The following is a 24,211-nucleotide window of genomic DNA, read 5'->3' as shown; positions in this document are numbered from 1 at the left end:
TAGCATAGTGGTTATGAATCGGGCTGCGAACCTTAAGGTCAGTGGTTGGAAACTACCAGCCGCTCCGCGGGAGAAAGATGAGGCTTTCTACTCCTGTAAGGATTTACACCCTCGGAAACCCTGTACAGGGTCGCTATGGGTCGGAACCGACTCGACAGAACTTAACAACAACAACAACAATATTCCCAGATTCATACTTTCTACATTCCATGTTCTGATTTTCAATGAATGTTTACATCTGTTTCTCTTCATTTTGAGTTGTGCTCCATCAGCAAATGAAGGTCCCGTGGGCTTTTCTCCCACGGGCTTTACTGCATTCGTGTCATCACAGTCAGCTCTACTTTGAGGAGGCAGCTCTTCCCCTTCCTACTTTACTAAGCATGAAATCTTTCTCCAGGGATGGGTTCCACCTGATAACATGTTCGAAGTAAGTAAGACGAAGTCTCACCATCCTCCTTTCTAAGGAACATTCTGGCTTCCAACACAGATTTGTGTCTCTTCCAGCAGTCCATGGTTTTATTCAATATTCTTGCTCACACTATAATTCAGATACATCAATCTGTCAGTCTTAATAAATAGCAGCAATGAGAATAATGGTTTTTATTGTAAGTGTGTTTAGTCCCTTGCTTAGGCCAATGGTTATTAGTTAGCTTTTCATCTGTACCTTTTTCCTTTCCAGTCCTAGCTTTAGGCTGAGGTCAGCCCCATTGGAAGGTGACCTCTTTGGTTTCTACTGTAGATTTTATCCCTTGGTTATAATGCCAGTGTAGACATTAAATAACAACACTCAGCATGTTGACACTTTTGTTTAAACGAAATCATACATATAAAGTAGCTGAGTGGGAGGTGCTTTGCTGAAAGTACTCGCCTTCCCCAGAGTGCTCTGAGTTTTTCCTGGACAGACACTCTCTTGCAGGTTCCTTAGAGCTCATTAAAAAACCATTGGCTTAGGACCAGTTAAAGACATTTAACAAAAATAGCTTATGGGAGTCCAGGTCAAGATGGTGGAGTAAGCTGATACCCTGAGCTGCCCGTACGCAACAAAGATGTAGGAGACCAAGTGAAACAGATGCTGATGGTGAGCCTGGACCCTGAGCATCAGAGGACAGGTCAGAGATGTGGACTGAGTGTTGATAAGAAGTGGACACTGAACAGGAGCAGTGAGAGAGAAGGGAAACAGAGGACTGTGGGCTGACGTGGCACAGGGCAGCCATCTTGAGCAAGCGGCCTGTTCTCACAAATACATTTGTAAATAATGTTGGTGAAAACATTAGGCAAAATCTAATTCACTTTGAGTTCAGAGTATGATGTAATTTTTGTGTCTATTGTTGGGGAAATGTAACCAAAACAAAATCTGCTCCCAACTCAGAAAACTTCTTAAATATAGCAGAGAAACAAAACAATATTATTATCAAAAAAGCTTGAAAGTAAAATATTATCAAAGGCAATTTTCTAAAGAGATTGCAAAGGCAAGAATAACATTGTTTTATATAGCTAATTGGAATCCTGGAGTAGTGCTGTGGGTTAATGCGCTGGACTGCAAAATCGATTTGAACTGCAAAGTCAGCAGTTCAAGCTCCCCAGCCACTCCTTGGAAACCCTATACAGGGTCACTAAGGGTCAGAACTGACTCGACGGCACTTAAAAACAACAACAACAATATAAAGCTAAGTGTATAAAACTTGTACATTTATGTTTTCAAGATCAAATTGTTAATTACTCATGTCTTTATGACTTGCAGTTTGGAGTTAGGTAGGTGACAATTGAAGTTAGACCTGTCTTCTGGAAAACTCAAAGATAGGGCTATGTCTTCTACAAGATATATTCTAAAGAGATGGCTCTCAGGTTCTTAGTTTTGAGAGTGGCCAGGGCCTTGTTTTTATTGGTTTTATTTTTTTTAGCATTTGGCCTTGTTGGTGTTAGCTGAGATAGTCATATGCATTCACGGTGATCCCATGCACAATGGAACAGAATCCTGCCCGGTCCTTTGCCATCCACATGACTGGCTGTATATCAGACAGGTGTGATTCCTAGAGTTTCCATTAGCAACTTTTTCTGAAGTTGATAACCAGGCCTTTCTTCTTAGTCTGTCTTAGTCTGGAATCACCATTAACACTGTTCAACATTTGTTGGGTCTGTAAGATGGTGTAGCTGATATGTGTAAAACGATATGAAACTTTCTCAAAATGTTGGAACTAGAAATATCATACGTCCCAGAAATCCCTCTACTTGGCAAATGTCCTCAAGAAATAAGAGATGTGACATGAATTGATATATGCACATCCATGTTCATTGTAGTGGCAGCAGCAATAGGCTCAAGTATAGCAGCAGTTGTGAGGGTGGTGCAGATGGGGGCAGCATTTTGTTCTGTTGTATACAGGGTCGCTATGGGTCAGAACCAACTTGACAGCACCCAACAACAACATGCCCATTGCAGCACTATTCACAGGAGCTAAAAGATGGAGACAATCTAATGCCCATCAACAGAAGAATGGCTAAACAAACTTTGGTACATACACATAATGGAATACTATGCAACATTAAAGAATAACAAGGAATCTATAAAACACCTCACAACATGAATGAACCTGGAGGACATTATGCTGAGTGAAATTAGTCAATCACAAAAGGTCAATATTGTATGAGACCACTGCTGTAACAGTTAAGTAGAGATTTTCTTGCTAAATGAAACATTCAGTGATGTTTATGGGAGTGGGGGAAATTATTCATGGTCTAGAAGGTATTAACATGGGTAACAGGGCAGGCTATATACAACAAGAGGGAGATTGGAAGAGCAAAGATAAAGGTTGCAGGAGACGCAGGAAGGAGTGCAAGAATAACGAAAATAGAGGCAAATACTTTTAACTGATGATACATGGAGAGGATTGCAGTCATTGTAATGAAGCAAAGTGTATGAATGTAGAACTGATGATCGGCTCTGTAAGCCTTCATTCAATTCACAATAAAAAGGTAAAACAAAACAAAACACTGTTCAGCATCTTAGCAACACACAAGCAAATCAAAGTCCAAGAGTTGAGTGGTAGCTGCTCTTGTGGTGCATTGGCCTGGAATCAAATCTGGGTCTCCTGTAAGAAAGGCAGGAATTCTACCATCATTTGGTCTTACATGCAGTGGATATTTTTCTTCGGTTAGAAATAATCTTATTTAAATATCTGTTTATGAATTATGACATGGGTCTGTCTGTAAGGATCAAGTGCAGGTGGGAAGATCACATCATTGCTCAGCTGTTGTTCTCGGTCCTCCCTATTCCTTATCCCGCAAACATTTTTGTAATGATGTTATTTATTTAAAATGGGAATCAAAGAGAAGACGTCTTCATAGGGAGGGAAGAAGAGAGCTTTTATGGAATTGCACAGGAATAAAAGCCCTTCTTAACCTTTTTGATGGAAGGGATGGGTGGTGTGACTATTTGGGCACCAGATGGAAGTGTCACTTCCTCATTAGACCCCTCTTCCTCCAGTCACTACCCAGCTGCCCTCTGTCACAGCTGTCCCTAGTTGGCTGTACCCTGGGGATGGCTGTGTTTACTCTAAGCACAGCCACTGGGTGAGTTGGATGAATCACTCCCCTTAAAATTCTAGTCAGTGCATACCAAGTAAGATGCCATGTGTCACTTAGCAAGAGAAAGGGCTGTGCAGTTAAAGGAGGATGGTTAATGTCCCTCTGGTTTTAAGCCATCATGAATGAGTCAAGCCACCTGATCCATCTGGTTTTGTTTTTGTCTGCAGGCAACATAGAGGAATTGGCAGTAGAGGACTTGGCCATTCATTACTAAATCAAGTAGGCCAAGCAGGAAACTGACTTAGGAAAGGTAGTTGCTAGCTTCATAAATGGCTTTCATTAAGGAAAAGTAAAACAGGCAGCTTTGATGCCAGGTAGTTTCTAAATCATCTCCCTTCCTTTTGTGTTCCTCTCAGTTCTGACCTTGCTTTTAACTTGGAAGGCTATATTTTTGTGTTCCTGAATGATATCTTCACAGCTGCAAATGGAGTTTATACCAAGAAGAAAATGGATCCGAAGGTAATGAGCCTGAGCTTTATGGCTTTACACTTACAATCTGACCTCTGAAATTACATGAAAAACTTGTAAAGTTGGCATGCAAGTTAATTTATGTAACAGGATCTACGAATTACTATTTTTTAAGAATTATTTTGCCTGTATAGTCTTGTTACTTCTAATCTTGAAGTTTTAGGGTGAAAAACAGTTGAGAAAGAAAAATGGTACTATTATTTTAGTCAGAATCTATATATATATAAAAGCATTCTTGCTTTTGTAAGACAATAACTTCTCTTTTTAACTGCAGCCGTTACTATTCATTTCCAAAACTTTTCCATCACCCTGAAGAGAAATTCCTTACTCATGAAGAAATACCTCCCAGTTCAACCACTTGTTGATGTTGTTAAGTGCTGTTGAGTTGGTTCCAACCCACAGCGACCCTGTATAGGGTTTCCAAAGAGAGGCTGGTGAGCTTGAACCCTTGATCTTGTGGTTCAAACTGACTTTGCAGTCCATTGCATTAACATACAGCATCACACCAGGAGTCCTACCTAATTCAACCACTAGGAAGTACCTATTCTTAACATTGAAAGGATTATTATTATTATTTTATACCATCATCTTCAGTGACCAAGGGGGAGTCAGGGATAGAATATTCTGAGAACAACTCTAGTCTGAGAGTCTGGAGACATGAGTTACAGTTTTGCCCCTTCTTGTGACTTTGGACCTTAATGTCTTTAACACTCCATTTGCTCATTTAATAGAATGTATGTTCGTCCTTTCCAGCAATAACCGTCTAGCTTTGCCTGACATTACTGCCTATCCCAATCATGAGGGCCTGGTGGACAGTTAGTTTTCTTTTTCAGGGCCTGCATTAAGTGTGTCTGCCTTTTCCCTCGAGGTCCCCAGCCCTTACACCCATACCAGCTGTCACCAGAAGCCCAGGAGGATGAGCTAGGCATATGTTTCTTTGTTCCCAGATCTTATATGTTTGAGTGAATGCTATTTCTATGAGCTGCTTTTATTTGCACTGCTTTTTTTTCTGTGTGGCCATTGTTTGGTAATGGTGGCAGTGTTACAAAACCAGGTTTGTTGCCTTTTGACAATCACAATATGTCACTCTTTGTTGAAAATGGTGGCAAAGGGGTGCAGCCACTTTAATGAAAAGTTAATATATGCAAGATTGGGAAATGAGCTACATGGTGCTTTAAGCCTGCAGCTCTTTAATGGAAATAATAACTATGATTTAGGAGTTCTGTTTATAGTAATATTTAAAATGTCTTTGTTTTGTTCCAGACATAACATTTTGAATAACCTTTTTTTTTTTTTTAAACACAAAGAGATTTTAGGAATGCCTTGAGCTTTGGAGGCCAGCCATCTTTTCTCTAACTTTAGTGGAAAATGAAGGTTTATACTGAAATGACAGTATGCTTGAAATTAAACATTTAATGTCAGAGATTTCCCCAAAATCTTCCCTTGCCACAGCATCTCAGTGATCAGAATGCATATTCTAATGCTGCTTAAGTGCATAGTTGTAGAAATGGCTCCAGGAAATCTGATTCTTCATAATCCTAAAATTGAGTGGAGGTTTTCTTTGTCTTTGCAGGAGCTTGGGAAATATGGAGTGCTTTTCTACAATGCCTGCTTTATGATTATCCCAACACTGGTTATTAGTGCCTCCACTGGGGACCTCAAACAGGTGAGCTAATGATAGTCCTTACATTCATACTTAGTGATATTTAAAATTTTTAATATTTAACCTTTGATTTTCAAGGGAATGAAATGTATAGAGGTAACAAGTGTTGCCAGGAGAATATGCATGAAAGCAAGATGCTTGTTGTCCCTCACAGTACCTTAGGTAGTGTAGTGGTTAGGAATTGGGCTGCGAACCTCAAGGTCAGCAATTCGAAACTACCAGCTGTTTTGCAGGAGAAAGATGAGGCTCTCTGCTCCCGTAAAGATTTACAGCCTTGGAAACCCTGTACAGTGTCCCCGTGAGTCAGAACTGACTCCACGGTACATAACCACCACCACTACCTTGGGTAGGATCTCTCCCTGGGCAGAGGTCTTGCCTGTCAGTTTGCCATACTGTCATGGCATATGTGATGCTGGAAGCTTTGCCACTGGTATTTCAGATTCAGTAGCATTACCCACGGTGGACCTGGTGACCTAATTCTGAAAAACATTGACCAGTTAAAACTATGAATAGAAGCAGAAGATTATTTGATACAGTGCTGGAAGATGAACCTCTCAGGTTGGGACACAGTAAAATGTGATTGAGAAAGAGCTACTTCCTCAAAGTACAGTTAGCCTTAATAACATAAATGGGGTAGAGCTTTTAGAAATTTCATTTGCTAATGTGGCATGACTCAAAATGAGAAGAAATGGCTGTAAGCATCCATTAATAATTGGAACATGGAATGCACCAAGTATGAATCTAAGACAAATGAAAGTTATCAAACCTGAAATGGAATGCATAAAGATCAATATTCTAGGCATACATGAGCCAAAATGGACTGGTATTGGCCATTCTGAATCAGCCAAACATATAGTCTGCTGTGTCGGGAATGACAAACCGAAGAGGAATGGTGTCATATTCATTTTCAGAAAGAACATTTTGGTGGTAGGATAATATCCATCCATACACTTATAAGGACAACCTGTTAATGCAACTATTATTCGAATTGACACATAGACCACTAATGCCAAAGATGAAGAAACTGATGATTTTTACCAACTTGTGCAGTTTGAAATTGATCAAACAATCAAGATGCACTGATAATTATTGGTGACTGGAATGGGAAAGTTGGAAGTAAGGTTCAGTAGTTGGAAAGAATGACCTTGGTGATAGATAGATATGATGCTGGAGATAGATAGCATGACAGAATTTTACAAGACCAATTGTTTATTCATTAGAAATATATGTATTTTTAACATCGCTATGAATTGGTACCGACTTGATGGCACCTAACAACAACAACAACAAATTAATTACTATACACATGGACTTCACAGAGTTAAACATACAAGAATGAGGTGGAGTACATCTGTGGAAATAGACCATGGAAAAACTCAATAGCATCAGTCAGACCAAGGCTAAGAGCCAACTGAAAACAGAACATCAATTATCCAGGGCAAGTTCAAAGCTGAAACAAGTCCATGAAAACCAAAGTATGCCCTGGAATATATCCCACTTAAACTCAGAGACCATCTCAAGAACAGATTTGATGCATTGAACACTAGCGACTGAAGACCAGATGAGTTGTGGGTGAAATGACACCAAGGACAGATATCATTAAAAATACCAGAAAGAAAAAAAGAACTGAATGGATTTCATGAGAAAACTTATATTTGAACATACAGTAGCTAAAGCAAAAGGAAGAAATGGTGAAGTGAAAGAGCTGAACTGAAAATTTCAAAGGGTAGCTCAAGAAGATAAAGTATTATAATGAAATGTGCAAAGACCTGAAGTTAGGAAACCCAAATGGAAGAACATGCTTGGCATTTCTCAAGCTGAAAGAACCATTGAAAAAATTCAAACCTTGAATTGCAATATTGAAAGATTGTGTGGACAAAATGTTGAATGATGCAGGAAACATCAAAAAAAGATGGAATTTGTATACAGATTCACTGTACAAAAAAGAATTGGTAGAATTTCAACCACTTAAGGAGGTAGCATATGATCAAGAATCGATAGTACTGAAAGAAGTTCAAGCTGCATTGAAGGCATATGTGAAAAATAAGCCTCCAGGAATTTGGTTAGCTTGGCTGCTAACCAAAACGTTGGTGATTTGAAGCCATTAAGTGCTTTGCAGGAAAAAGTCTAATTCAGTAAAGACTGAATCGGAAGCCCTATGGACAGGCCTACTCCGTGCTATGGGGTCACTATGAATTGGAATCAACTACATAGCAGTGGGTTGGGTTTGGGTACTAATTAGAGAAGATAATCTGTTTTAATTTATTTAATAAATCTAGATTATATACTAGGATCTTTCAACAAATGGATGCAACACTGGAAGCACTCATTCATCTAGGCCAAGAAATTTGGAAGACAGTTAACTGACCAAAGGACTGGAAGAGAGCCATATTTGTGCTTATTCCAAAGAAAAGGTGGCATAACAGAATGCGAAATTATTGAATGGTATCACTGATATTACATGCAAGCAAAGTTTTGTTGAATATAGTTTAAAAAAATGGCTGCAGCAATCGTTAAGAGGGATCCACCAAAATTCTAGCTGGATTTGAAACTGTCAAGGATTTCATTTTATATACATCCAAAATCAATTCCCATGGAAACAGCAATCAAGAACTTTTAAAATTGCTAAAAAATAAAGCTGTTACTCTGAGGAGGAAGGTTTGCCCGACCCTAGTCATGGTATTTTCACTTGCCTCATATATATGTGGATTCCTGATGTGGCACTATAGGATAAGCACTAGACCAGAAGGTCAGTTTGAACTGAAAGGCCAGTGGTTCAAACCCACCAACTGCTCCTTGGAAATCCTATACAGAGTCGCTAAGAGTCTGAACTGACTAGATGGCACTTAACAACAACATATATATCCAGAAGCATAGACAATGATTAAGGAAGACCATAGAAGAATTGAACTGCCAACCTTGCAGTTAGTAGTTCAGTGCTTATGCTCCATACCAGGACTCCATACAGTAGAGAGAATAATGTCACTAACTGCCAATCACCCATCACCCAACTTAAGAAATCTGGCTATTCTTGTTACATCTATCCTTGTCTATACCACTTGTTTTGAGGGATAGGGAGCTGTCGTATTTGTATGCAGATCCCTGATATCATGTCATTTTGTGTCTAAATACTCCAGGATCTACAAATGAAATTTAAGGAGATATTTTCCTTTCAGTATTTGTTCTGTTTAGGCTTATCAACTGCTTGTATGAGAGACAAAAATAAAATAAGAATTTAGTAATAAGATACTATGCTCAGCTGAGAGGTCTAATCTCATACTAAGTATGAATATTGACTCCTGTGATGATATAGGATAAGCACTGGACTGCTAATCGCAAGGCTGGTGGTTCAAACCTAACAGTCACTCATTGGAATCCTTATGTTGTTGTTTTTGTTAAGTGCCATCAAGTAACTTAAAAAAAAATTTTTTTTTTGAGTTTTTATTGTGAATTGAATGACATTTTACAGGGCAAATCATCAGTTTTACATTCAACAAATCATACACTTTGTTTCATTGCAATGGTTATAATCCCCTCCATGTACCATCAGTTAACAGTGTATCTCTCTATTCATTTTAGCTCTTGTCAAGTCACTTTGACTCATAGCTACACTGCGTAGGATCTTCAGAAGTGGCTGGTGGGTTTGAGCCACCAACCTTGTGGTTAGCAGTCAGTGCTGATCCTACAGTGCCACATTAGAACTGCCTATACAAGGTCACTGTTATCTAGATTTTAAAAATTGTATTCTTTAGCTGGGAAGCTGGTTTCTGTTAGTAAAAGTCACAATTTGGTAAAACCTATAGACTGAAATTCCATTATTATTAATCTAATCTTTAGTTTTCTTTCTTTTTAACAATAGGCTACTGAATTCACCCAATGGAAGAATGCTCTATTCATCATACAGTTCCTTCTTTCCTGTTTTTTGGGGTAAGAAACCATAGATAAGAAGAAGCTTTGGTATATGGTGTCTCTTAACAAATCAAATAAAAGGATAATCTCTGTCTGCTCTGTAAAAATCTTTTCATCTGTGCTTCCCTGACTTTCTCTGGTAAGGTCCTCTGAAACAGAGGAGGGCACTTGGCCCCAGAACACTTGGGAAGCCAGCCTGAAAGATGGGGAGCAAGCTCTGCTATCTGTTTTATTGTTGAAATTACAGTGCCCCAGTTTTCCAAGATTTCCACCTCATATACATAGAGGATACAAGTGACAACCATTTTATGTCATGCTGGTGTGGCACTGTGGGTTAGTGCACTGGACTGCAAAGTCGGTTTGAACTGCAAAGTTTGTGGTTCTAGCTCACCAGCTGCTTCTCACAAACCATATATGGGGTTGCTATGGGCTGGAATCGACTCAGTGGCCCTGAACAACAACAACATAACTTGCTGTACTCAGAGAAATCTAGGAAAACTGTCTACCCTGCTCTATTGTCCAACAATCTTAGGCTTTTGTCATGGGAAATTTCAGTAGATATTCTCCTGTTGAAAGGCCATGTGTGATAGTGAAGGTTTTGTGTTAACTTGACTGGGCCAGGGTCCTTAGCAGCTGAAATGCAGCTTGTCGCCCATCATGTGATTTGATCTGATAAACCAGTAAGGTGATAAGGGGTGTGTGTGTGGAGTCCTGGTATGGCTATGTAGGATAAGCACTGGACTGCAAGATTGATTTTAACTGCAAAGGTGGCAGTTCAAACTCACCAGCTGCTCCTTGGAAATAGAGTCAGGTTGCTGGAGTTAGAAAACCAAAGGCGAAGAACACACTCAGCATTTTTCAAGCTGAGAGAACTGAAGAAAAAATTTAAGCCTTGACTTGAAATATTGAAGGATTCTATTGCAAAATATTGAATGATGCAGAACACATCAAAAGAAGATGGAAGAAATACACAGAGTCACTGTACCAGAAAGAAATGTTTGATACTTAATCATTTCAAGAGGTAGCATATGATGAAGAGCCAATGATACTGAAAGAAGAAGTCCAAAGTGCACTAAGGGGATTGGCAAAGAACAAGGTGCTAGGAATTGATGGAATATAAATTGAGATCTTTCAACCAACTGATGCATCACTGTAGGCACTCACTCATCTATGCCATGAAATTTGGAAGACAACTATCTGCCCGACTGACTGGAAGAGATCCATATTGGTGCCCATTCCAAAGAGAGGTGGTAATCCTACAGAATGCACAAATCATCAGATAATAATATCACATGCAAGTAAAATTTTGCTAAAGATAATACAAAAATGACTACAACTGTATTTTGACAGAGAACTACCAGAGGTTCAAGCTGGAGTCAGATGAGGACGGGATATCATTGCTGACATAAGGTGAATTATGCTGAAAGCAGAGAATACCAGAAAGTTGTTTACGTGTGCTTTATTGTCTATGCAAAGGCTTTAGACTGTGTGGTTTATGGCAAGCTATGGACAACACTGCAGAGAATGGGCATTCCAGAACACTTAATTGTGCTTATGAGGAACCTGTATATAGACCAAGAGGCAGTTGTTCAAACAGAACATGGGAACACTGAATGTTTTAAAATTAGGAAAGGTATGCGCCAAGGTTGTATTCTTTCACCATACTTATTCAGTCTGTATGCTGAGCACTTAATCTAAGAAATGGGATTATATGAAGAAAAACGTGGCATCAGGATTGGAGGAAGACTCATTAACAACCTGCAGTATGCAGATGATACAACATTGCTTGCTGAAAATGAAGAGGACTTAACATATTTACTGATGAAGATCAAAGAGCACGGCCTGCAGTACGGGTTGCACCTTAACATAAAGAAAACAAAAATCCTCACCACAGGACCAATGAACAACAACCTTATCAATGGAGAAAAGATTGAAGTTGTCAAAGAATTTGTTTTGCTCACACTAACCATCAACACTCATGGAAGCAGCAGTCAAGAAATTAGACAACATATTGCATTGGGCAAATCTGTTGCACAAGACCTCTTTAAAGTGATAAAGACAAAGGCATCATTTTAAGGACTAATGTGTGCTTGACCCAAGCCATGATATTTTCAATAGCTTCATATATTTGTGAAAGTGGGACAATAAATAAGAAAGAACATAGAAGAATTGATGCATTTGAGTAACAATGTTGATGAAAAATATTTAAAAGTACTATGGACTGCCAGAAGAACAAACCAATCTGTGTTTGGAGATATGTAGCCAGAATATTCCTTAGAAGCCAGGATGGCCAGACTTTGTCTCTCACAGTTTGGACATGTTATCAGGAGAGATAAGTTCCTGGAGAAGGACATTATACTTGGTAAAGTAGAGGGCCAGTGAAAAAGTGGAAGACCCCCAACAAGAAGAATTGGTAGAGTGGCAATAGCAATAGGTTTAAGTGTAATGATGATTGTGAGGATGACGCAGGACTGGGCAGTGTTTCGTTCTGTTGTGAATAGGGTAACTGTGACTCAGAGCCAACTTGATGGCACCTAACAACAATAATAATCCTGTTGCAACTGTCCACAGCTTTTCTCTTTTTTGGCCTTAGTTCCCAAGCTCTCAATCCCCTCTCTTAAAGAGGGATTTTGGGAACCTCCAATACCAACAAATTCTTTCAAGACCAACAAATTCTCAAATGGGTTACTCTTTGGGCTGTTAACCACAAGGTCCAGTTTGAATTCACTAGTCACTCTATAGGTGAAAGATGAGACTTTCTGCTCCTGTAAAGATTTACAGTCCTGGACACTTTACATAGGGTTGCTATGAGTCGGAATTGACTCGATAGCATTGGGTTTTTTGTGTGTGCATTTCCTTGCACTGGTTGTTTTAGCATGGGAGGGTCCCTTAGCATATTTAGCTCTGGCTATAAACTACATACATTTAGTTAGATATCTGTAGTTTGCACAGTTGTTGACTGAGAACATTTAACCCTGAAAAAAAATCAACTTAACCATGTTGGTGAGGCACTGTTTTTCAGAATACCTGTTATTCTTCTTTCTGATTAAAAGAGTAATTCAATCCATATCACACAAACTCAAACCAATATCTTTCCTTGGCTAAATCCTTAACCACTTATAAACAGTAGGTCAAAACTTCATCTTTTTTTTTCTGATGTCGTTATAAACCTCATGAGATAGTTTTTGTTTTTTCAAAAACTTGCACTCTACTATTCATCTGTTCTTTGAAAATAAAGAAGCTAACCCTCTGAAGTCAGTTCTCAATGTATAATGCAGAAGGAAGAGCCTGGCTGAGAGCCACCATTTCCTGAGGTTTGACCTCATCTCTGTACAACTTTAGAGTCCTAGTGTGGTGCTGTAGAATAAACACTGGACTGCTAACCACAAGGTGGGCACTTCAAACCCACCAGTTGCTCCTCGGAGGGCTATACAGGGCTGCTATGAGTTGGAATCTATTCAGTGGCACTTAACAATAGCAACAACAATGCACAACTCTATTCATATATATATTTTTTCCATTTGATAATATGCTTCTAAGAAAATAAATTCTTTCTTGATTAAAATTCTTAGTACATTGTTTTATCAGTAATCACTTCATAAATGAAACTGTCATACTAACACCAAATGTATTACTGTTGAGATGATTTCAGCTCCTGGTGACCCTGAGACAGAGTGGATGTGTCCACAGAGTATCCAAGGCTATGCATCGTTACAAGATCAGACCGTGAGGTCTTTTTCCCACTAAGCAGCTGCCTAGTTAAGTTAGCAGCAGAGTTCATAAGCAATGCACCACCAGGGCTCTTGTCCTCAGGTGTACTGATTATAAACGGATCAGTAAATATGGTGACATCATTACTGTTTCTGGTTTTATCCAGTCTTGGGGAGAAATGTAGGCAGATACGTGTTTTAAATGATTCCTTTGAGGACATGGAAATGACGGTGGCAGTCCAGTGGCTAAGTGCCTAAAGTCTGAACTCAGATGGTCTGGGTTTGAATCTTGGCTTTGCCATTTACTGGCTCTAGGTTCTTGCCCAAGTTACTTGTCACCTCTAAGCCTCAATTTCCTTATTTGTAAAATGGGGACAACAAGTGAAAATGCCTGTATTCTACAGTAGGGTTATGTGGATTCAGTGAGTTACTGGTGAAGAGCACTTAGAACTGTGCTCTTGTATAGGGGTTCCAAGGAGCAGTTGCTGGGTTTGAATTACTGACCTTGTGATTAGTAGCCCAGTGCTTGTCCTACAGCGCCACACCAGGACTCCTAGAACAGGGCTAGACCAATAGAAAATTCTCACCAAGTGTTAGCTATTATTATCATTGTTCGTTCTGTTTCTTGAGGTCAGCCTATTCAGCTTGGTTGTGTTCTTTTTACCCCAGGTACATTCAGCTCTACCTACAGCCCACAGCTTCAGCAATTTTTCTTCCAACTTTACCTTCAGTGGTAAAGTTTTAATTCTACAACTACTCTGTTGTAGTTGTAGAGGAAGCTTCTAATTTCATCTAGCGGATTTTTCAGAATCCTACTTTCTTGCAGTTTCTCAATAGATATATATTCACTTATCTCAAATTTGAACTTCAAACTTTATTTTTTTCCCAATCACCAAACCTCTATGGCAAGTTGAAAACATAATTTAAAAAGGAGACCACCTTAAAAAAGTCTGTGAAGAATGCCAATGGGTTGTTGAAAGGATAGGCTTTTAATTTCTTTTGCCTTAAGGTGAAGGACTCGGCTTTGGGAAATAATACTGTAGGAATTGGGAGTTTGTAATTAAGCATTTGATGGAGTAATGTTGTGCCAGGAAGATAAATAGGATCGTGGGAGCAAAAGATGACCTTGTGCGATAAAGGAAACCAGGATAAATTGCTACAATTTGATGAATTTGACCTATGCTCATGGAGGTAGTATCTCAAAATACCAATAGAGAGGGAAGGAGTCTTCACATCAAGGATCAATGTTATCCCCTCTGTATATAGGGTAGATAGGGAATGGCAACTTAGACATTGGCTACCTAAAATGAGGGGGTGATAAAGGTTTGAAGTGACTGCCTTACAAAGTTTTAAGAGGGGGTTTAGTTTAAGAGTGGGTGGGGGAAGATAGAGTCCCCACTGAATAATTTTCATCTTGTCTAGATGGGTCTGGTTAAAAGAGATGGGGATAAGATTCTTATGATTCAATAGTGAGGAATTGTCATGACTAATTGCGACTGTCACAATTGTAAAGGTAGAAGTTTTATAACAAAAATGGGGGAGTAGTTTATGTTGCAGTCCAGAAACAGAGGACCCTAGGACCATCAAGGGAGAAGAGTACAAGCAGAATGCAGGGCCTTATCCAGAAAAACAGCAACACCAGAGATGGAGGCAGAGATGGGGACATGGAGAAAGGGAGTGGCTGAGGACTCTAGATTCATGGAAAGAGAGGGACTGAGAGCTGGCAGCCAGGAGGCAGACTTGCAGAATGTGCCATTCGGTGGTATAAAGTATTATATATGCCTGAGTGTTAGAAAAAAAAAAAGCTAAAATGAATAGAGAGAAATATTGTTAACTGATGGTAAATAGAGGGGATTATAAGTATTGTAATGAAACAAAGTGTATGAATTGTTTAATGTAAAACTGATGATCTGTCCAGTAAACTTTATCTCAATTCACAATAAACGCTTAAAAAAAAAGATGATCTAATGCAAAGGTGAAATACAGGCTGCAGTCGACTGGATGTTTAGAAACCTAGCTCTGCAGGTCTTTTTAATCTTGCTAAGAAATGATAGGTTTTGGTTCCTCATATCAGTGACTGGCACCAGCTTCTCAGGCTCCTGGCATGATGATCAGAATCTGTTTGTGGTCTAGTAGCAGATTCTTTGGTCCCTGAAGAAGTATTACTGAAGCAGTAATATAGTCCTTAGTAGAAACACAAAGTACCAATATTTCCTACTCATGATATTAACGAATGTTTTAGTCTTCGAACCTTTACTGATAATACCAAAGATATAGTGTATAAGAGAAAGCAGGAATTTGCTGTGGTGTGGATTGAATTTTTTCCAACCCAAAGTTAGATTGCAGTCCAAATAAGGTCATACTTGTACTTGTAAATACGAATATGGCCCTATTTGGAAATAAACATTTTTATTTTACATACATGATGTTTTACTGGAAGAGGGTGGGTTCTAACCCTAGTCTCTTCTGAGTGGTGTTTTATCCAAAGAGGAAAATTGATGCTGAGACACACAACAGATGCATCCAGAAGCTCAGGAGTGCCAAGGATTGCCAGCAGCTATTAGACACTAAAGAGAAAAGAGTTGCTGCCCTGAATTTGGGCTTCTAGCTTCTGGAACTGAAAGAAAATACATTTCTGTTCCTTAAAGTTACTCATTTGTGCTGTTTTATCATGGCAGCTAGAGTCCTGGTTAAAGTACTGGACTGCAAGGTCAGTTTGAACTGCAAGGTTAGAAGTTCAAGCTCACCAGCTGCTCTTCAGAAACCCTATACAGGGTCATTAGGGGTTGGAAATGACTCGATGGCACTTAACAACAGTCATGGCAGCCTGAAGAGACTAAGATATGATGATTGCTTGGGCACATGAAACCTTTAAAAAGTTTTCTCTCTCCCGGCACATCACTGAGTTCTTGGGGATAGGAATTAATTCTTACCAGAGACAAGGGAGCTGAGCTTACTTTAAATTCCTTGAAATCTGAAATTGTAGTAGAATAATGTGCTATAAGAAGCATTGGACTGCTAACTGCAATGTTGGCTGCTCAAACCCACCAGCCACTTGTTGGAAGCTCCATACAGGCTGCTATGACTCATTAGGACAACAAGAACATGTCTAAGTATTTTATTCACTTTCCAGGGCTGCCATAACAATGTTCTATAAACCGAGTGACTTAAAACAACAGATATGGATTCTCTCTCAGTTCTGGAGACTAGGAGTCCGAATTCAAGGTACCAGCAGGCCCATTCTTTCTTCGTCTGCTTTAGGGAAGATCCTTTCTTGTCTCTTCAGAGCTTTTAGTGGTTTGGGGCAATCCTTGGAGTTCATTATCTGCCTCTGGCTTCACATGGCTGTCTCCTTGATGTGTCACTTTTCCTCTTTCTATTATGGTCATGACTCAGATTGGATTAGGACTCACCCTACATGACATCATGGTAACTGACAATATGCTCCTCCTTCTAGACCAGGTCACATTTACAGGCACTGGGGTTAGGGGACACAACTGAACCTCTTACAGGTGCCCTTGTGGTTGGTGGAAGGGACATGAAAATAGCCCTTAATAAAGCCAATAGGTTGAATGTTGTTGTTGTTAAGTGCCGTCGAGTCGGTTCCGACCCATAGCGACCCTGTACAGGGTTGAATACTTGTGTTTAATTTCTATACATGCTGCTCCATGATGTGGTAATTAGAAACAAGTGGCAAACTAGGTCACTTGAGTTCTGTTTGTGGCTGCCACCAGCATACCATACACCATTGGGGAGGCTTGTTATTTTTGTGCCATTTTTAGAAACAGAAAGAAACCCTTGAGGAGGGGCTCTGGTTCAGGACTTTTCACCTGGGCATCTCTACTTTGGGGTGGGTGAGTGTTATAAGCCAAATATGTACCATCTGTTGTCTGAATATATTTGTAACAAATATGTGTGCTGTTATCTTTCTAATATATACAAATGATAGGTGCTTACTTGTATATAGAAATAGATTACTCGTACCATTTGCTGTCATGTGAACTCTGACTCAGAGTAGAACTGTGCTCCACAGGATTTTCAATGGCTGTGAACTTTTAGAAATAGATTGCCAGGCTTTTCTTCTGAGGTGTCTCTGGATGGACTTGAACCGTCAACCTCTTGGGTAATAACCCAGTGCTTAACCATTAGTGCTTCCCGGGACTCCAGAAATAGATTGTCTCTTAATTAAAAAAAAAAAAATAAATAAATAAATAAACATATTTCATCTTCTACTTGAGCAAAAATGAGGGAGCCCTCCATGAGATGGAGTGACACAAGAGCTGCAACAGTGGGCTCAAAAGTACCAGCAATTGTGAGGATGGTGTAGGACCAGGCAATGTTTCATTCTTTACACATAAAGGTCGCCAGGAATCAGAGCCATCTAAAGGGCTATTCACAACTTCGATCCTAGCCGTTTTGTACTAATTCTCTTTGGGGACATCTAGTGGTTGTATTAAGAAGTGCAGTCTTTCTGCCATGGTTGTTGTTGAGTATTGTGGAGTAATTTCCGACTCATAGTGACCCTGCACAGGGTTTCCGAGGCTGCAGATCTTTACGGGAGCAGAAACCCTAATCTTTCTCCCGTGGAACAGCTGGTAGTTTCAAACTGCCGACCTTGATGTTAGCAGTCCGATTAATAACCACTACGCTAGCAGAGCTCCTTTTCTGCCATGGTTACTGTTGGTTAAGCGCTGTCAACAGAATTTGGACTCATAGAAATCCTGTATAGAGTATCTAAGGAGTGGTTGGGGCATTTGAACTGCTGACTTGAGCTTATCAGCCCAGTGCTTATCCTAAATCGCCATACCAGGACTCCATGAGTTACTAAACAGCAACAACAAAAAGTCCCAACCCATGTCATCAATCAATTCTGGCTCAGAGCCCTTGTATAGGGTTTCCGGGGCTGTAAATCTTTACAGTAGCCAAAAGCCTCATCTTTCTCTCTCTAGAGAGGCTGGTGGATTTGAACTGCTAACTTTGGGTTAGCTGTCCAGTGTTTCACCAGAGAACAGTATATGTTACTTGTTGTTGTTAAGTGCCGTTGAGTCAGTTCCGACCCATAGCAACCCTGTATAGGGTTTCCAAGGAGCAGCTGGTGAGCTTGAACTGCTGACCTTGCAGTTCAAATGGTTTTGCAGTCTGGCGCATTAACCCACAGCACCACACCAGGACTCCATAGGTTACTTAGGAAGACTAAATGTCAATTCAGACTCTCTTCAGAATGTTAGAGAGGGAGACTCCTCTTCTTGCTTGGCCCAGCTGTCCTGGTCACTCACATTTATAGAATATGGATGCTGAGATCCATATTATAAATTCTATAAATGCTACCAATTTATCAAAATGTAGGATGGAAAAAACATTGCATGGTTAGAAACTTGAAGTCTGGAATTGTTAAGCAAAAGTAAAAATAAACACTATCGTCAATTGCCTGCAGGAAGCTTTTTTGTGTCCTTAAATTGAGTTGTAGTTCCTTCCTTGCATCTCCCTGTGCTTAATGTCTCTATTATTTTGTTGAATTCTGTGTATTTCTAAGGCATTTTCTGTGGGATGTGTACCTTTTAAGGAGCATTGATGGTGCTGTAGGGTAAGCACTGAACTGCAGCAGGGTCGATGGTTCAAACCCATCAGCCACTCAGAGCAAGAAAAGCGAGGCTTTCTGCTCCTGTAAAGATTTGCAATCTCAGAAACCCTATATAGGGTAGTTATGTGAGTTTGTCATACTGTGGTGGCTTGTATATTGCTGTGAATCTGGAAGCTATGTCATTGGTATTTTAAATATTAGCCACGTCACCCATGGTAGACAGGTTTCAGCAGAACTTCCAGACTGAGGCAGACTAGGAAGGAGAGGTGCATCACTTCGGAGAGGACAGCCATAGTGCTGGAAGATGAGCTCCTCAGGGTGAAAGCAGTCAAAATATACTGGAGCAGAGCTGCCTTCTTAAAGTAAAGTTGACCTAATGAAGTGCAAGGAGCAAAGCAAAGGACCTTCATTTTCTGATGGGACACAACTCAAAATGAGGGGAAAACAGCTGCAAATGTCTATTAATAATTAGAATGTGGAATGTAAAAAGTATGAATCTAGGAAAGTTAGAAGTCACCAAAAGTGAACTGGAATGCATAAAGATCACTATCCCAGGCATTAGTGAACTGAAATGGATCGGTATTGATTACTTTGAAGTAGACAATCACATGGTTTAGTATGCCAGGAGTGGCAAATAAGAGCAGTGACGTTGCATTTATCATCAAAAAGAGCATTTCAAGATCTATATTAAAGTGTAATACTGTCTGTGATAGGATAATATCTATATGCCTGCAAAGAAGACAAGTTAATATCACTATTATTCAAATTTACACATAAACTACTAAAGCTAGTGATGATGGAACTGGAGAATTCTACCAGCTTTTTTAGTCTGAAATTGGTCAAACATACAGTCATGATGCATTGATAATTACTAGTGACTGGAATGTAAAAATTGAAAACAAAGAGGAAGGAACGCTAGTTGGAAAATTGGGTCTTGGTGATAGACATGATACTGGAGATTACATGGTAGTATTTCACAAGACCAACAACTTATTCAGTTCAAACAACTTTTTTCTAACAACATAAATGGTGACTCTACATATGGACCTCCCCAGGTGGAACACACAGCAATCAAATTAACTATGCATGTGGGAAGAGACTATGGGGTAACTTAATATCATCAGCCAAAACAACTCCATGAGCTTGTTTATGAGCAGTTGTGGAACGGACTACCAAATGCTCATATGCAAATTCAGGCTGAAACGAAGAAAATATTAAAATAAGTCCTTGAGAGCCAAAATATGACATTGAGCAGAGATGCTTACAGGTGTTCTTGAACATAGAGTAGCTAAAGTGAATGGAAGAAATGATGAAGTAAAAGAGCTGAATAGAAAATTTCAAAGAACAGCTGAAGGAGACAAAGTATTGCATTTTAATGAAATGTGCAAAGACCTGGAGTTAGGAAACCAAAAGGGAATAACATGCTCAACATTTTTCAAGTTGCAAGAATTAAAGAGAAAATTCAAGCCTTGAGTTGTAATATTGAAAGAGTCTGTGGACAAAATATTGAATGATGCAAGCAGAATCAAAGGAAGATGGAAGAAATACACAGAGTCAGGGTACCCGAAAAATTGGTTGATGCTAAACTGATCAAGAACTGATGTTAGTGAAGGAGTCCAAGCTGCACTTAGGGCATCAGTGAAAGATAAGGCTTCATGGATTGACAATACAAATTGAAATGTTTCAACTGGTACAGTACTGAAGGTACTTACTTGTCTATGCCAAGAACTTTGACCAATCTGCTGGAAGAGATCCATGATTGTGCCTATTAGAAAGAAATGGAATGTGGTCATCAATGAACAATATCATCAATATCATATGCAAGTAAAATTTTGCTGAAGATAATTTAAAAATGTTTGCAGAAGTACATCGCCAGGATGCTGCCTGCAATTCAAGCCGGATTCAGAAGAAGACATGGAACAAGAGCTATCAATGCTGATGTCAGATGAATCTTGACTGAAAGCAGAGAGCACCAGAAAGATGTTTATTGACTATGAAAAGGCATAGACTTTGTGGATTATAATAAACTATGGATAACATTGTGAAGAATGGAAATTTTAGAACACTTAGATGTCTTTGTGAGGATCCTGTACAGAGACCAAAAGGCAATTGTTTGAACAGAACAAGGACAACCTGAATGTTTTTAAATCAGGAAGGGTGTGCATCATGGTTGTACCCTTTCACCATACTTATTCAACCTGTATGCTGAGCAAATAATCTGAGAAGCTGGTTTATATGAAGAATATGGTATTAGGATTGGAGGAAAATTTGTTGACAACCTATTATATGCAGATGAAACAACCTTGCTTTCTGGAAGCAAACAGGACTTAAAATACTTACTGATGATGAAGATCAAAGACTACAACCTTCAGTCTGGATTGCACCTCAGTGTAAAGAAAATGAAAATTCTCATAAGTGGCCAACACTATGATAAATGGAGAAAAGACTGAAGTTATCAAAGACTTGATTTTGCTTGGAGTCACAGTCAACACTTACGGAAGCAGAAGTTAAGAAGTCAAATGCTGTATTGCATTTGGCAAATCTGCTACAAAAGACCTTCTTAAAATGTTCAAGAGCTAAGATGTCACTTTGAGGATTAAGGTGCACTTGACCCAAGCCATGGTATGAGTGAAAGATGGACAATAAATACAGGAAACCATAAAAGAACCAATGCATTTGAATTATGGTGTTTATGAGAAATATTAAAAGGACCATGGATTTCCAGAAAAACAAATTTGTTTTGGAAGAAGTACTGCCAGAATGTTCCTTAGAAGTGAAAATGGTGAGACTTTTTCTCTAGTACTTTGGACATGTTGTCAGGAAAAACATGATGCTTGGTAGAGTCAGCAAAAAAGAGGAAGACCTTTAATGAAATGGATTGACACAGTGGCAGCAGTAATTGGCTCAAACATAGCAACAATTGTGATAGCTCAGGACCGGGCAGTGTTTCCTTCTGTTGTGCATAGGGCCCCTGTGAGTCGGAAGTGACTCGGGGCCATGTTTCAACAATGAGTCAGAAGCGACTTGATGTCGTTGTTGTTGTTGTCTTTTTAATTTACCTTTTACTAATAAAGCCTAGCAGAGTAGGCACTCAAGAAAGTCCAGTTGAATTTTTTGATCTTTTCATTTTATGCATAAATAGGATTTTTAAATATAGTTTCCAGGATTTTAAATTAATGTTGAGTATATTAAAATTGTAAGAATTTAAAAAAATGTAAACTTTATTAAGCCTTTAAGGTCGTTTATCTGTGAGAATATACTATTACTGTATTTATAAGTCTAATAACTTTTATGCAAAAATAGGAACACTTACTGTCATTATTTGATGAGTAGTTGATCAATAAGTTAAAATATAAATAATTAATCCAAATTAACTAACAATATTAGAATTAGTGAATTAAATGTTTTATATACTTTTTAAAATGTTTTATTGTGAATTATATGATAGTTTACATGAGAGAACTTTAGTTTTACATTCATTCCATTGTATATCATTTAATTGCCATGGTTCCAATCCCCTCTGTGGATCTTCTGACCAAATGGTATATCCTAGAAACCCGTCCTCTATCCTTCCCTCCCCCTGCCCCAGTCTTTGGCCCACAGTCCCTTTCCCTCTCTGGATCCAAAGTCCTCAGCCGCTTCATCACTCCATGTCATCATCTCTGTCTCCATCTTAGGCATCTCTGCTTCTCTGGATAGGGTCCCGCTCTTGGCTCTTCTCCGTTGGTGGTCCCAGAGACCTCCGCTCCTAGACTGGAGAAATAATCATTCCCTTCCTTGGCTACAAAACGTCTACCTTTGCATTTCCAACCCTCACAATCCGTCTTGATAACCATTATTCACTACAGTATCGCGAGTAACCCATCTGTATTTCATTTCATCAGCTCCACCTAGACAGATTGGATAGTACTCACTGGTGATTCTGCCTCCCTCCATGCCCCCTAGCTCTAGGTTCCCTCTTGAAAGCTTGTAAGCCAGTCACTTCTTGCCTTTGTAGTCCCTCCCTCTCCATTTGGGTGTCCAATGTCCAAGTTGCCCATCTCTGTCTACTCTGTGTGTGAAGGGGGTGGGAATGTTTCTTGCTGTAAGGCTTTGTTGCCTCTTTTGAGTCACTGCATTCGTAGGTATAGGTCAAGTTCATCAGATTGAATCAGCTCAATCTATTTTCCCCCTCCCCCTTCTTCTTTCTTCTCCTGGTTGAGCTCTGATCATCCAGTCATCTGGTCCTGGTCACGTGGGTACCATCTGCAAGTGTGGGTGTTCTTGTACACATGCCCTCTCTTCCCATCAGCCAGCAGCTCCATTCTCCACTTGAGTCCTCCATGGCCACGTCACTAACTCTGGGCCCAGGAGTCCTCAGATCTCCTCACACTGCTTGCCAACTAGGTCCCTAACCGGGTCCACCGGAGCCCACTGAATATTGTAAGGCTTAGCTCGCCGCTTCATTGCTGCCTTTACCCCACTTCTCCCCATCGGTGATGTATGTGGTCACCAATCCGAGCGTGCATTTCCACCAAGTCTCCGTCTTGGAAGGGGGCCTGTGTTGGTAGGACCCGACCAACTGCCTCATTGTCTCCTAGGGAAGTGACCCGTTTGTTCCTGTAGTAACAGTCCATCTGCCTCCATTGTTTCATATTTTTCCCGTAGGTCTTTCATTCGAGACATATCTTTTGTTCTTCTCACTGCTCCAGGCTGGTCAGCTCATCCTTTCAAGTGGAGATTTCTCATCTTTGGAGATCTGGATGTGGTTCTGGTTTCTACCTATAGATTTATGTATTGCAGAGGCTCCGCAGGAAGCCTCGTTCACTGGGTACGCTGTAGCCCCATTTTAGGTATTCCAATCAGTTAGAGGCAGAAGACGGACTTACAAGCCTTCTAGTGTGATGTTTCTGACTATTCCTTTCTTTCCCCCTCCAGTGTTTACTCTATATTATAATGCAAGGAAAACCAAGATTCAAAAAACAGCCAAGCATCTTAACACGATTCCCCGCCCATTCCAACCATGACTCAATCCCTGTATCTCAGAACCCTGGAGTTCCAAGGCTGTACATATATCGTCCTTTATCTCTGTCCCATTTGGCCCATTCAAACATGCCCAATTGTTCTCCCATCTGGCCCGTTTCTCCACTTCCCTCTCCCTCCAAGTATATTGCCCCCCTCCCCTGTGTCCAATCCCTGCCCTGTGCTCCAACCTTCCCCCTTCCCCCCACCCCCACCCATTTACCAACAACCAACAAAAACTTCCCCTACCCCCCTTTAGTATAATTTCTTTTTCTTAGTCTTTTACAGTAGTGGTCC

General features: G+C 39.8%; 1 protein-coding gene across 2 annotated transcripts in view; it reads left to right on the top strand.

Moving 5' to 3' along the window:
- Positions 1 to 24,211, top strand: part of SLC35D2 (solute carrier family 35 (UDP-GlcNAc/UDP-glucose transporter), member D2) — a 140,732-nt gene that overhangs the window by 81,444 nt on the left and 35,077 nt on the right. Inside the window, exons 7-9 of one of the 2 annotated variants that reach the window (XM_006867642.1) lie at positions 3,939 to 4,041; positions 5,624 to 5,716; positions 9,573 to 9,640. The exons of the other annotated variant lie outside the window; for it this stretch is intronic. Coding sequence (XP_006867704.1) covers positions 3,939 to 4,041; positions 5,624 to 5,716; positions 9,573 to 9,640 — 264 coding nt within the window. The remainder of the gene's footprint in view (positions 1 to 3,938; positions 4,042 to 5,623; positions 5,717 to 9,572; positions 9,641 to 24,211) is intronic. 2 annotated transcript variants of the gene reach the window in all.

This window comes from Chrysochloris asiatica, unplaced genomic scaffold, assembly GCF_000296735.1.
Source record: "Chrysochloris asiatica unplaced genomic scaffold, ChrAsi1.0 scaffold00107, whole genome shotgun sequence".
NCBI lineage: Eukaryota > Metazoa > Chordata > Mammalia > Afrosoricida > Chrysochloridae > Chrysochloris > Chrysochloris asiatica.
Note: the sequence above shows the minus strand (reverse complement) of the source record. Positions and strands in the feature narration are given on the sequence as shown.